The sequence below is a fragment of the Lygodium microphyllum genome, chromosome 5, assembly GCF_053477565.2.
Source record: "Lygodium microphyllum isolate KBCC chromosome 5, Lygodium_microphyllum_v1.1.10, whole genome shotgun sequence".
NCBI lineage: Eukaryota > Viridiplantae > Streptophyta > Polypodiopsida > Schizaeales > Lygodiaceae > Lygodium > Lygodium microphyllum.
Window position 1 is genome coordinate 148170091 of NC_141139.1, and position 15711 is coordinate 148185801.

General features: G+C 44.2%; 1 protein-coding gene across 1 annotated transcript in view; it reads left to right on the forward strand.

The window, feature by feature from the left end:
* LOC148036517 (uncharacterized) overlaps positions 1-15711 on the forward strand; it is a 307373-nt gene that overhangs the window by 74648 nt on the left and 217014 nt on the right. The window contains exons 3-5 of the mRNA XM_087678942.1: positions 1823-2044; positions 2662-2835; positions 2930-3144. Coding sequence (XP_087535068.1) covers positions 1823-2044; positions 2662-2835; positions 2930-3144 — 611 coding nt within the window. The remainder of the gene's footprint in view (positions 1-1822; positions 2045-2661; positions 2836-2929; positions 3145-15711) is intronic.

The window sequence follows — 15711 nt, forward strand, 5'->3', positions numbered from 1 at the left end:
GAGGTCTAGTGGTGGGGAGTTGGCTAGCCCAGATGCAGCAGGATGGAGGGTGTAAATGTTGACCATATGGTAGCTTTTGGAAACTACAAAGCACTACCTTCGGTCATGCGAGTTAGCACAGCCCGTGTGGAGAGGAGCATGCCGCATTCTTCGCCGTCTGGTACCCAGCCTTGATATCTCGTTGGGAGCTTTCTGTTGGCAGGTAGTCAACCAGTGCCATCACCTTTTGTATGAGGCCGGGATGTAGGACACAATTTTCATCATTGAGGCTGGGTCTTGTGCAATGGTCAGCTTGGAGGCTTTACCTAGCTGCCAGGTATTTGAGCCCACAGCTGACTGCTCTGAGGTATGGGAGATCGTAGGGAGTCTTACTAGATGGCACATCTGGAAGGCACACTATCAAGAGGTTTTTGGTGGGGAGAGCCTTTCAGTATAGGTGACTTTGGCAGAGCTCTAGACTTCCATCATCCACTCCCTCTGCGACCGCCGGTGGGACCAGGTGCAGGGCGAGTCTCAAGCTCATCAGGAGCTTTGTTTTCACTTCCTGCACACTTGGGGTGGCTAGAACGTGCTCTTCATGATGCAGGCAAGCAGCCCCGGATGGCGATACATCCCCCTTCCATGGCTTCTTGCCCCCATCCCCCCTAGACCACCTTGAGAGGCTTGTATACATGATGAATTGGCGACATTGCATCAGCTCCAGCTAATCTAGCATGACCACTCCATTGTAATCTCTTTTTTTTTTAAAGTAATATAATTAGCCACACTTTACTTGCAAAAAAAAAGAGGCTTCTAGGTCAAGAGCTTTCTAGATCAAGTTTTGTAGACTAATGGGACCTCCTAAATCTTGTCCCTTTCCACTGCAGCCAATTGAAACATATGTGAAGCAAATGCATATGCATACAAGAATGAAAGAGTGTTTCGAGTATGTTTGGCTTCCTTGTTCTGAAACATAAAGTGGTGCTAGATTTGGTAGGTTGGTAGTTTAGCAACAAACATCTAGTCAGTATTAGCAATGCAGTGTAATAAAAACTTTCATTCTGTATACGAATAAGTGGAGAGCCTTGGAAAAAACTAGGAGGCTAGGAAAATATATATTTTTAACAAGGCATATCATTTTTCATGGCCGAAAAAAGTCATGTGTGTTTGGGCCAACACTTGTCACATGTTTCAAACGTTTTCATGCAAGCATATGAGTATGATAAAAACTATACTTGCATCAAACCACTTGTGAGCTTGACACTATCTCTTGACCAACTTTTCTTGCTTAAGGTTGGTGCTTTCCTAACCAGAATCTTAACCATCTTTCATTTCAATGTCTACACAGGCAAATGTTTCATTCATTCTACCTCTAGATGTTCATTGTCACAAGACTAATCATTGAACATTTTTGAGATTGGAAGGCTTTCGATAGCCCTATGAAAAGGGATGCCTAATATTGATTCTAGATTGGAGATTTGACATCACCAATGAATTTGGATACCCATCAAGGGACATTTCTTTTTTCCCCTTTTTTTTGGTGGGAGGGGGTGTAACAAGAAAAAATCAGCATGATCTCTGTTGAGAGCTTAAGTCACTAGCTTTCTAAATAATGGCTTAGTATACATGTCAATTCTAAACAACTGCTGAGTTCTCAATAACTTCAGTAAGTGTTATTTTGAGGTCCACATAGAAATACTCACTTGTTGGCTTTAAATGAGTGACACATCTTGGTCTTGCATTTAATAATATGTGTACCTCATTATTTGCTCCCATATATTCACTGTATTTACCTTTATGACAAGAAAATATGAAGCGGTGGTTGACATTTTGTACTTTCCAGGGAATGTGGTTTGAAGAGATGGTCAACAGTAGAAGCAAGAGTTTAGTAAAGGACATGCGATGGTCCTTTGATGGCCAGAAGATATGCATTGTGTATGAAGATGGTCAAGTCATTGTTGGAAATGTTGATGGAAACCGTTCATGGGGAAGGGACGTAAGTATCAAACCTTCCATTGTAGAATGGTCACCAGATGGAAGACTCTTACTCTTTGGAACAAATGATGTAAGTACGCGACACAACTTGAAGGTGTTTTAGATATCTGCAAGAAGTAACACTCCATTTGATGACTTGATTTTGTATGTTTTACATGCTCAAGGGTCCAGTGGGTCTTCCCATGTCAATTAATATTATTTTTTGTGAGAACTTTTCTTTTCAAGGCCTTGTGTTTAGGGTTTAAGACAACATCCTTGAGGACCTTTGAAAAAATAAAAATTGAAATGAAGGAGATAGGATGTGAGATGGGTGAAAGAAGAGGCAGGGACTGCACAGGTCAGGGAAGAGCAGAGGCTGGGAGGTGGTTGGGATGCAGAGAGGTGTGTTGAAGATGGGCCGCACAGACAGGGAAAAGGAGAGGTGGACACTGGATGACCTGGAAAGGAGAGGGGTATGCAGGAGGAGAGGGATAAAGCAGAGTAAGGAGGGAGTGTCAGTTGCCGCCAGCCTACACGAGGCTAAGGGCTGGCTGTTGTGAGCTGCAGGGTAGGCTACACTTCTGATGTTTGTCCTCCCACCGTTGTGCCTTTTCCAGTGAAGCTGTAGTTAATGACTTGCATGCTGGTCTGACAAGTCTTGTCAATGTAATTGATAACACATGTAAATGTTATATTGAAACTTTACAGGGAAAATGCCATATTCATGATTATTTTGGAAATTTCTTATCACGGCTCAATATATGCTTCCCAAAAAAAGAGGACATATCATCAATAGTGGGTATAGAGTGGTTTAGCAAGGCTGAAGGTTATGACTCTAGCATGCCAACTTTGGCGGTGGCACTTTGTGGAGGGAAAATTCAGGTAAGGTTTTTGTTTCTGAGCTTGGAAATGATGTCCATGACATTTGAGAGGAATGGCATTGCAAGACCACCTCAATCATTGTATACCTTTATAGATGATGAGACATGAACTTGATGAAGAACCAATCTTGATAGATGCAAAGATGGACATCACATGCATAAGATGGAGCCCAAATGGAGAAGTTTTAGGTGTTGTTGGATCTGAAAGGTCTGAAGTATCTACTACTACTGAAAATCATCCTAGTGTACAACTATATTCACATTATGGCATACACCTTCGGACTCTTTATGTGCCTGGGAAGAAGATAAGGTATTAATCATGTTTAGAAGGCAAAAAAATGGCTTCTTTTTGTTTCTTCCTCATACAGTTTCCAGACACTAATTAATCTCTTGGAAGTGAAAATGTTATGTTTTCTGATAGCGGACTATTATTTTCTTTTAAATTTGACATGCCTAGTTCGTGTGATGTTGGGCATGTTGATCCTATCATTGCTAAGTTTCTTGCATTCAATTGCCTGTTTTGCATGGGGATTTTCCATTTATAAATGTGAGTTTGTGTTTGTAAAAGTCACTTTCTCAAGTAGTTTCTAATAATCCATTTTTGTAGTCCTAGGTTAACAGGAGTTTAATTCCAGATCTATGTCGAAAAAGCTATCGAACTTTCCAGCCTGCAGGGTATTTGACCATAGGCCAGTATTAAAATGCTGCTGCTGTTGTGGACTGAGCATGTCTCTCTCAACAAGACAACTTGCTGTGTGTTTATGGGCTCAGGATGTCTCTCTAGTGCATAGTGCACAGTTATAAACTCAGCAGGATATTGTGCAATTATTTCTCTGCTTCCTCCTTCACAAATCTGGTCCAGAAATATGCAGAGTTCTACTTGGAAAGTGCTTGCCCATCAAATCCTCCAACTATTCGAGTGGAATGTGATTGGTCATTGGGCATATAGATGTAAGTGCAGTATGAATGTACTTGGCACAGTGTTGGAGATCAAGATTGGTGATTTCAATGAAGGCTAGTCCATCCTGTTTTTTAGAGGCGGACCAGGGGTGTCTGTACAGTTCAAATGTGTTGTTGCGTTTGGTGTATACAATGCATGGTTGGTGCTTGATGACAAAGAATGTTTGGGCAACGAGGGGTGAGATGGGGATCTCTACAAATTCCTCAAGGAGTCTAGTGGTATGCCCTATCTATGCCAATGGGAGGTGGCTGCTGGCTATGCCCTGATTCTGCTCATTTGAATCCTCCTTCCCAGCCAAAGAAGGCCACATCACATGGCCTATCAAGAGATGGATCCCTCCACAACCACATTTAAGCATCATATTGTAGTCTTTGTAGAGGCCTCTAATAAGCCCATTATCTCCATCCATCTGCAAGATAGGTGATTTGGGTTTGGGTCAATGTACTTTTTCTTTCTCTTGTAATGTGCCAATACTGTAATCCTATGTCTAGAGCATCTTGTGAAATCTGTATGGTCCAAGTCCTCTCGCTTCAGGCATCCATTCTCCTCAACCAAATGTTAGATATGCTCAATGCCCCACCCTCGTAAGGTGCCACCAATGATCCATGGTGCTCTAAGTCATAAGGTCCCCATTATGAGGAGAAGCCATGTGTGAGCATTAAGCACAGACATTGGGTGGGTCTTGACTTGTATGTCAGATGAGGTCCATGTGATCGGATGGCAAAAAAGTGACCTTTTTGAATCTAGCCTTTGGGTTGGATAGAGTAGTTACGTTTGTATCAACTCCAGGCACAATGCATCAAATTGGGGGCTGTGGGAGTTATCAGGGACCTTTATTTTGGGACCTTCTTGGGCTATAAAAGGAAGACACCTCTCTAAAGCCATCATCAATCTATCTTTCACCTAGTTAGAGTTCTTCCAGCTACCCTTAAGCTCTTCGACTATCATTTGTTAGGATTGCCATCTAAGCTTCACAATGGAAGCGAACAGGTAGACAAAGCCATCTTTGTATTAATTCATATGAAATTAAAGAAAACTCTGTTCTTCTCATATTTGCTATGTGTTCTCTAGTCCTTGCTCAGATTCTATCTTGTGTGCCATGTAGTTTCTACATGGTATCGGAGCCCAAGGGGCTTTGAGGAGTGAAGAGTACGCGAGAGGCAAGGGCTTCAATAGAGAAGAGGAAAAATGTTGTCTGCTGCACCAGGTAGCTGTGTTGGCGCATCAGGTGGTGGTGATGCTGTACCGGCAATTCAAATATTGAGGATTCATTCACTAACCTTCAGTGAAGGCAAGTTAGATGGTACAAACTACACTTTGTGAAAGTTTAAAATCACAACTATCCTTGATTCTTATGAGCTTTTGGTGGAGATGGTGCTAGGGACTGACCTAGAACCACATCCCATCCCCTACCCATCAAATTCGAGTGTCATGATTTGTCCAAGTGCAAATCTTCTGCAAGCTTGAAAACAAAGGAACGTAAATGCAGGGTGTGTCTTAGCTACAAGCTATTTTGACAATGTTTTGACCTTGATTCAGTGTACAACGAAGGCATTAAAGGCTTGGAATGTACTGAGAAGTTAGTAGGAAACAAGAAATCAAACAAGAATTCAAAACTTGGAGAATGAACTAGCAACTGAGAAGTTTGCTGAAGGAGAGATAACTAAATCATTCATCGCTCAGATAAAAAATCCGTGCAACTAAATGGCTGGTGCTAGAATACAAAAGATTGGTGAGGAGCTAGCTCGGAGGTGTCCTTAGATTTATCCACCAAAGTTTGATAGATTGGTAAGTGCCCTAAACACTCAAGTGAGAGTGAGAACTTGCTCAAAACACGAACAATAAAATTGGTATCTGGTCTGGTGTTACACAAGTAGATGATGCTGCTAGCCAACCTCTTATATCTCCCAATGTCTGCTAGTGTTGATGTATCCTCAAAGGATAACTTTACATTGATCTCCATAGGTGTAGCTATCTCCTTACACTTGATCATGCCAAATGCTTTTAAGATCTTCCATGCATAATTTTTTTGAGAGATGAAGATTTTGCCAGCTAGACTTTAAGCCCCAAACATTAGTGTAACAAGCCCAAGTCTGTCATTTCAAACTTAGAGCTCAAAGCCTTTCAAGTCTGATGATTATATCTTAATAGTCACCTGGAATAAGAAGGTCATCCACATATAGAACAATCACTATAGGCTTTTCACTAACCTTGTAAACATGCAAGTTAGCATCTGAGGTACATCTTTTGAAATTCAAGCCTAAAAAGAATTTATCTATCTATTGGTACCATGCTCTAGGGGCTTGTTTCAACCCATACAATGACTTCTTCAACTTACAAACTTTGTTCTCAGAATGTGGGCCCTCAAACCCCAGTGGCTAAGCCACATACACCTCCTCCTTGAGGTCACCATTCAAGAACACTGATTCTACATCCATTTGGTAAACTAGCCACTTTTTCTGAGCGGCCACTGCAAGTACTATGCGAATAGTGGTCATTCTAGCAGTTGGAGCAAATGATGCTTGAAAATGAGATCCTTCAACCTATGAAAATCCTTGTGCAACTAATCTGGCTTTGTACTTTTCTAAGCTGCCATCAGCCTTGTACTTTACCTTCGAGACCCACTTGGTGTAGATAATGTCCCTTTTTCTTGTCGATCCATTAGCTCTCAAGTATCATTCTTCAACATGTTGTCATACTCAACTTGCATAGCTACTCTCCATGGTGGATTAGCAAGTGCTTCTTCCAAGTCAGGTGGCTCGTTTACTTCTCTCGTAATCTCAGCCATTGAGGCCATATTGACTATGTGACTAGAAGCCTTTCTTTGCTCCTCTTTTCTTAGAAACCTCCTTGGTCCATCTACTTTTTCCTCAACTGTGATAGACATAAGATTATTGCGATCATAGAGCTACTTCACCCATCAAAGCAATGGCTTTTCTAGTTGCGTGATTGTAAGTTGGTGAACTTTTTCTTCATCATCCGAAGATGATGCTTTCTCCTCCTTGAGGGTAGCGACAACTCTTGGGATAGATTCATAGTGGACTTCTTCTTTGCTGGATGATAAAGTGGAAGAACTTATATTCTTCTCATCCACTGTATGTGGCTACTCCTCCCTGAGAGGCATGTGCATTTGATATTTCTGTGACTCTGTATCAGCTCTAGCTAGTTTGTTGAGCAGGAGCACTTCTTTGTATTCAAGGTTTCTCTGAAGTAATATAATTAGCCACACTTTATTTGCAAAAAAAATGTGGTTGCTCCTTGAACACCACATCACGGCTCAGTATGATCTTCTTTGCCTCTTGTTTATATAATTTGTAAGCCTTTTGCTCATCACTATAATCCAAGGAGATGCATTTTTGTGCTTTTTGGATTTACCTTGTTTGTCTTATCCTTTGAAACTAGTGCATAACATTCAAATCCAAAGTGAGGAGTTTTGTGCTTAAGTGTCTTTGTGAAACTCTGATTGAGAATGTAGATTGTAGTATTGACAACTTATGCCCAAAATTGGTTAGGTAATTCCTTGCCCTTAAGCATGCATCTTGCCATTTCCACAATGGTGTGATTTCGGCATTCAACAAAACCATTCTGTTGAGGTGTATAAGGCGTTGTCAATTGACACCTTTTTTTTTCAAATAAAATGTGGCTAATTATATTACTCAAAAGGCTAATTACAATGGAGTGCTCATGCTCAACAAACTAGCTCGAGCTGATGTAAAGTCATGAATACATCATGTATACAAGCCTCTCAAGGCAGTCTAGGGGGGATGGGGGCAAGAAGCCATGGAGAGGGGATGTATCTCCATCTAGGGCTTCCTGTCTGCATCATGAAGAACAAGTCCTGGCCACCCCAGATGCGCAAAAAGTGAAAGAGTCTTTGTGAAACTCTAATTGAGAATGTATATTGCAGTATTGGCAACTTCTGCCCAAAACTGGCTAGGCAATTCCTTGCCCTTAAGCATGCATCTTGCCATTTCCACAATGGTGCGATTTCGGCGTTCAACAACACCATTTTGTTGAGGTGTATAAGGCATTGTCAATTGCCACTTTTCTTTTCAAATAAAATGTGACTAATTATATTACTCAAAAGGATGATTACAATGGAGTGCTCATGCTCAACAAACTAGCTCGAGCTGATGCAAGTCACAAATACATCATATATACAAGCCTCTCAAGGTGGTCTAGGGGGGATGGGGGCAAGAAGCCATGGAGGGGGGATGTATCGCCATTTGAGGCTGCTTGCCGGCATCACGAAGAACACGTCCTGGCTGCCCCAAGTGCGCAGAAAGTGAAAATGGAGCTCCTAACAAGCTCGAGACTCGCCTTACACTTGGTCCCACCAGCCAGGAGGGAGTGGATGATGGAAGTCCAAAGCTCAACCAAGTCGCCTGTACTGAAAGGCACTCCCCGCCAAAAACATTTTGATAACATGCCTTCCAGATGTGCCATCTTGCAAGACTCACTATGATCTCCCATACTTCTAAGCGGTCTATTGTGGGCTCTAGTACTTGGCAGCTGAACAAAGCCTCCAAGCCAACCATTGCGCAAGACCCAGTCTCAGTAATGAAAATCGTGTCCTGCATACTGGCCTGGTACAAAAGGTGGTGGCCTTGGCTGACTACCTACTAGAAAAAAAGCTCCCCACGAGATACATCCAAGGCTGGGTTCCAGACGGCGGAGAATGCGGCAAGCTCCTCTCCACACGAGCTGTGCTAGCTCGCAAAACCAAAGGCAGTGCTTTGGATTTTCCAAAAGCTGGTGTGGGCAGCATTTACACCCTTCATCTTGCTGCATCTAGGCTAGCCAACTCCCAACCACCAAACCTCCACGTGCCAAAAGCTATATGAAATACAATATCCTCCTCGGCCTCTAGCTATCCATGATGCTCTGCTACGCAAAGGCACCTAGTCTATGTCCTCCTGTATCAGTACATGTCTGCCAATCCTGGTTGTGTACTCCAAGAAACTCAGTGGCTTCTTGGTGAGTGTAGTGGCCGGCCATAGCCACTCTCCAGGGTCCCATTCCAGCTCATCAAGTGGCCTTCTCTCCCATATCCAGAGGTGCCACTCCTGGAACTCCCCCTAGAACCCATAGGGCTGTAAAAGCCAGGTCTTCCCCTGGAGACCAACCACACGAATCCTCCTCTAAGGAAGGCCAATGATCTCCTTATCCTATTGCCCTTTGTCAAGGACCAAACACCCTTGATCCTGCATGGTGAAGAAAATCCCATAGGGGGCGCTGCCCACTCTACTTGACACCTGTAGGTGGATACCTACAAGTGAGAATCTAGTGGCCCACACCTCGACAGGCTCCACTAGCTCTTGGATCGGGGGGTCAAGACACTCCTGAAGGATCACTACATCAATCTTCCTTCTCCTCAACTCAACTCCTTGTCGTTGACAACCTAATACCTATTGCAATACCTCCTGATCCACCATCCTGTACACCTCTCGCCACATCTTGATAGTGCGAGTAGGGCCAACCCACCAAATGTGGGGGTGCTCGCCAATCTGTATCCTATCCTGATATTTGACGTGGGGGTTCTAGACCACCGGCTATATGGTAGTCTATCTCCTCCTCGCATCCAGGGAGGCTCTGAATTAGGGCCTTGCAGAGGCCCTGCCACACACGAAGTAGGCTGTAGAGGAAGGAAGATCTGGGCGGCCTGATCTAGGCCGTCATGAAGATCCATCTCAAAGATGGCCTCCAATCACCACCAAGCCTCAATTTGCACTCCTGAGACCCTCTTGCAGAAGGACCTTCCAGGTCTACCCTCTTGGTGTGAGCTCGCGGACTACTAGCTTGCCCAAAAGGTCCAGGATCTGGAACTCTGGGTCTATGATCCCAAGACCTTCCTTAGACTGATGTCGGATGATGGTCGCCCATGCCACCTTGGCCCAAGAATCCCTGGAACCGTCTGAGTTGGCCCAAAGAAAATTCTACACTAGGCGGCAAAGATGAACTACACAAGACGAGAAGAAGCACCAACACGAGGCAATGTACCAAGCCATCGCTAGGAGGACCTGGTTGACCACCAGAGCTCGGCCCACTAAGGAGAGGCAGACAGTACTCTAGTAGGTCAACTTCCGCGTGATAGAGTCAAGAACTGGAAGAAATAGCTAGACAGGAGTAATATCAAGTGCCACTTGGAACCCTAGGTATCGAATGGTCTGCACCCATTTGAATCCCAAGTAGACACCCTACTCTGTGCTAGAGTCCGCATCTGTAAGAAAACCAACTGATTTTCACCAGTTTATTTTCGCTCCAACTGCAGTGCAAAATACATCCAGGGCTAGTATCACTCTCTCCAACATCAACTCAAGGCAGTAGTGGATGTGGGACCACAAAGATCTACATGAATGAGCTTAAGGGGTTCAACAGAAGGAGTGACAAATTGCTGAGGAAAGGGTGTACGATGCTACTTACTTAGCTAACATACTTTATAGACCTCTCAAGATAGTTTTATGTGTGGAAGGCCCTCAACCATCCCCTGAGACAATGACTTATAAAGAGAGTCATAGCCAAGATGTCCTAAGTGAAAATGCCAAAGACACTTAGAGTCTGGGGGCTCCTGTGTGGTGACTAAGGCTTGGAAGTGATGGAACTCTAAATCATTGAGAGTCAGCTCTATAAGAAAGCGTGTCATATGGTTAAGCTCATTAGGTTGTGCTTTGCCATGATAAATCACTAAACCAATCTGAGAGTCTAGGACTTCAACTATGGTTGCACTGAAGAAACTTCCCACCCCAACTAGCAAAGCTGTTCAATGGACAACAAGGTCAATCCAAGCTAGGGGGACATGATAGACGTTATCTAGCAAAGCGAGATCTGGACATAGCTTAGTGGGAAAATTGACGCAACCCTTGGCCTGAATCTTGACCAAAGAGTTGTTTCCTATGCAAATTCTCCCAGTTGCAGGGGCTTAGAAAATGAAGATGTCCTCTATAGGAGTCATGTGATGGATAGCTCCACTGTCCACAAGCCAAACAAGTGTTGAGGTGCTCAGTTGTGTGACAAGTGGGCCTCTGCATGTACCTCATTAGGAGGCAACTCACAAATGTGAACGAGACTCGCATCTGATGTCTCTAAGGAGACAATGTGGGCCTCTATAGACCATTCAAACAAACCCTCAAGAGTTTAGTTTGCCAATTGTGATGACTGGCCACTGGCAGTGTGGGTTTGGCCTCGCCATTGCCCCTGTTGAGAGTTGCCACCACCTTACTTCCCCTATTGGGGGTTACCCGACTAGGGTGTGGGGATTTGATTCTTGGATTTTTTATGTGTGCCTCTTGCCTTGGATCAACATTTGTTGTCATAATGACTATCCTTTTGACAATGTTGACAATACCTATTCTTCCTAGGTACATTCTACCATCCAAGTTTAAGAGTAGATTGAAGGGTTCCTTGGTATTCACTAGCCTTATTTTGATTTGGATTACAATTTGAGTTTTGTTTGCCCTTTCTCTATTGCCCTCTCTGAGAAGATGCAAATAGAGCCCCCTCTATCGAGGACGTGTTATGAAATTGATTGAACAACCGTACGTAATGCAATAAGTAACACTCAAACTCATAAAATGTGGGGATCTGAGGCTGTGAAATCATTTGTTGTACAAAATGGAAATATTTTCTTGGGAGCTTATTAAGAAATAGGATAACCTGATCGTCAGAGGACTTAGGAGCCCCAATGGTTGAGAACTCGACGAGGAGACACTGATACTAAGCCAAGTTGACTTTCAAGCTATCTTTGTTTGTGATTTTAGAGTTTTGAAGCTCGTGATCCAAATTGATGCAATGGGTCCTATCCTGATCCACATAAATGTGCCCAATGCTTCGATGCTAAGTGAAAATGCTGAAACTGAGAGTGAAACTCAAGCAATAAGCCCTGCATAATCTTGTTGAGAATAGCGGAGGTGTTACAAGCCTTCCATGGGTAGAAGACCTCGTATGGAACAAGGGCGTCATTAGGTTGGGGTTCCAATCCGTGCACTAAATTCCATAGGCTGTGAGAGTCTAAGGCATGCCTCATCAAGTTTGACCAAGTGGTGTAGTTTGACCTATTGAAACGAGTCTTGTCATTAAAAGCATGCTTGGAAAATGAGGGACTAGAACCATGAGGTGTCTATGAAGATGGATAAATGGGATAAGATGGTGGTAGTGTTGGTGGATAAGGAGGAGGGGATAATAATAGATAGGCAAAATTGAATTGCTAATATCCAATGAGTGTGGATTGCTACAGAGGTACCAAAATGGATACAGGTTCGTCTGATACTATACGTGTAAGTGGAGGTACTAAGACACAATAGCCTTGTCCAAATGTCGACTGGGGCACAACAAATTGACCTAATGGTCCACTAGGTAATCCAATAGAGGCAAATTGTAATACCAAACGGTCCATACTCCATCATGTTTGGGATGCACTCCCAGAGGGATAGCTTGAAAGTGTGTGTGGGGGAGATCGAGCCTCTATCACAAGTACACCACCCGAAAATGGGTATGTAGAGGTCCTAAAGGCTGTGCTTGAATTTGCAAAACCCCTCCATGTGATGTGTGGTGGATAATGTGGCGCACTTAATGGGAGCGGAAAGGAAGGTGTAGCAGAAGATAGAGGAAGGGTTGGGTGAAAGCCCAAATGGATTTGTGATAGATGTTGTTGCGTGAAATATGATTGGTTCCTTTTGTCCATTAAATGGATTAAATGAATAATGAAGTGAATGAATATTGGATATACAATGGTCATGTAGCAAACACTCTATGCAGTGATTATGGAATCTTGAAAGCTTGTATCTCTGGGATCAAGGCAGAGGCTATGAGCTCTACAATGTGTCGTACTCCGAACTGATTGGAATCACAGCAAAGGCACCATCCGTGTGTCAAACACCAGCAAACACAACTAAAAAATGCTGAATCTGATGCACACGACAGTGTAAGAGAGAGAGAATAAAAATGCAAGTTTCTTGGGGGAGAGAAAAGCTAGGTGATAGCTCTTAGATGCAAACGCAGTAGACAGACGAAAGAGAAAGTCAGGGTGGCAGCAAAAAATTGTAAACATAGCATGTGGAAGAGAGAGAATGTTGAGGCAGTAGCTCCAAACTCGACAACACCAGATGATTACACTAGCATCAAATTGAGCCATTTGACTGTAGATGATAGCTCCAAGGTACTAGGTGATAGCTACGAAGTGAAGGCGAAGGCTGGAATCAATTGCCAGATGGGAGCAGATGGTTGGGGGAAGCTCTAATCTCCATGAACGGGGTGTGGGCAGTAGAGACACAGCTCCTAAAACCTTCAAAAGCGAGATTGTGGGAGATTGGTGGGTTGCATGTCTTTTTATAGAAAGTTTGGGGCACCTAAATTAGGGTTTTGTGTGTGGACACAGTAAGTCTCTAGGATCACATTTCTTTTTAAAGTAAGATGGTTTCTTCATCAATCAAGCATGTTTTGGGATTGTTTAAGTTAGACTAATGCATTTTTAGCTCAACATCCTATGTGTTGGTGTGATAGATTGAAGCCTCCCTATTAGAAGCTTCTCCCAAGGCTCTACCTAGAAGACCCTTGACAATGAGCTTAGCCAATAAGGCTTTGCTTTGGCAATCTGGGTCTATGATCCCTAGGCCTTCTCTAGATCTCGGTTGTATGATAACATCTCAAGTAATCTTTGTTGTAGCTAGTCTTCCATCTTCTCCTAACGAGATGAAGTTCCTGATAAGGTGCCTCACTTGGCCAATGCATGACCTAGAGAATGCCTAGCAACAAGAAGTGATGTACCACATGATCGCAAGAAGAACCTTGTTGTTGGTGACCACCACTTTGCTTGCTAATGAGGGTATCACTGAGCTCTAATAAAGGAGCTTTTGTTCGATTCTTAGAGGAAGAGATGCCAATTGCTGCTCTAAGGTTATGTCAATCTTGAGATGACATCCAAGATATCTCATTGCAGTTCTTTTGGGAACCCATGTGAAACCCTTGTGTTGTCACCATTCTAGTGCCTAGTGTTGCATATTTGGAATCCATAGAACTTGTGTGAGTTAATTAGGTCACTTGCTTCTCTGGCCGCTACAAAGGCTCTAAAGCTACTCTCATCCCCATCTAAATAAATTTTTATGTTCATCAATGAACTTCGCATTTAGAAGCTCCTCGAACTCAAGGATGGGTAACGTGATGCCTTTGACACTTGTGGATTTGTCTCTCAAGAGGGAGCCCATGGCCTCCAATATGAATAAGAACAAGAAGGGGGCCAATGGGCAGCCTTGTCTCATTGATCTCTTGATGTTGAATCTCTCTCCTTTGGCCCCACAAAACATAACATGGCTATGTACTACTGAGTAAAGAGGTTCTACTCCCTTGACCCAAAACTATGGGAATCCCATCCCAGAGGCTGCCACTCTATCCCTAAATGCAATTCTTGTATTTTTTTTTTGCAAGTAAAATGTGGCCGATTATATTACTAAAAAAAACTTATAACAACGGAGTGCTCAAGCTCAACAGACTAGCTGGAGCTGATGCAAAGTCACTAATACATCATGTATACAAGCCTCTCAAGGTGGTTTGGGGGGGATGGGGGCAAGAAGCCATTTGTGGGGGGGGGGGGTGTATCGCCAAACGGGGCTGCCTGCCTGCATCACAAAAAATAGACCCTGGCCGCCCCAAGTGCGCATGAAGTGACATTGGAGCTCCTGACCAGCCCTAGGCTTGCCCTGCACTTGATCCCATCGGTCGTAGAGGGAGTGGATGATGGAGGTCTAGAGCTCTACTAAGGTCGCATGTGCTGAAAGTCTCTCTCCACCGAAAGCCTCCTGACACCGTGTCTTCTAGATATACCATCCTATAAGACTCCCTATGATCTTCCATACCTCTGAGCTGTGTGCTGTGGGCTCTAGTACATGGCCGATGGGTAGAGCCTCCAAACCGACCGCTGCGCATGAACCTACCTCGATAATGAATATCGTGTCCTGCATCCCGGCCTCATACAGAAGGTCATGGCCTTGGCTGACTACTTGCCAATAGAACGCTCCCCATGAGATACATCCAAGGCTGGGTTCTATACGGAAAAGGATGCGGCATGCTCCTCTCCACATGAGCTGTAGCTCCTCACATGACCAAAGGCAGTGCTTTGAGGTTTCCAGAGGTTGTTTTGTGCAGCGCTTACAACCTCCCTCCTACATCTGGGCAAGCCAACTTCCCACCACCAAGCCTCCATGTGCCACCAACCATAAGAAATACGACACCCTTCTCGGCCTCTAGCTATCCCATAGGTGGCACCAAAAGGTTCATCAGAAGGGCTTCGTGATGCTGTGCTCCGCCTAGTGCCTGCTACGTGACGGCACCCAACCCATATCCTCTTGCATTAGTACATGTTTGCCAATCTTGGCAGTGTACTCTAGGAAACTGGGTAGCTTCTTGGCGACCGCAGAGGACAGCCATAGCCACTCTCCTAAATCCCACTCTAGCTCATCAAGTGGTCTGCACTCCCAGATCCAAAGGCGCCACTCCCTAAGCTCTTTCTAGAGAACATAGGGGTCTAGTTGCCATGTCTTCCCTTGAAGGCCCACCACCCAAATCCTCCTCCATGAGAGGGCAGCAATCCCCTCATCCTGCTACCCTCTGTTAAGGGCCAGAAGTCCCCCCTCCTAAATGGCGAAGAAAGTCCCCTTCGGGGCGCCACCCACTCTACTTGCCACCTAAAGGGGGAAGCTTGCTGGTGAAAACCTAGCTGCCCATACCTCCTCGGGCTCTATCGGCTCTCATATCGGGGGAGCAAGCCACTCTCTTGTATCTAGAGTGAAGCATATTGGCAAGAAGACATTGGCCATAGAAGTGTGAGGGGTTGCACAAGAGCCCCTTGGTGGTGGTGGGGAAGAGGCTGCAATCTTGTGTGATTTTGTAGCCTCATGTGTCTTTGGTGCTGGTGCTAAATCCGGG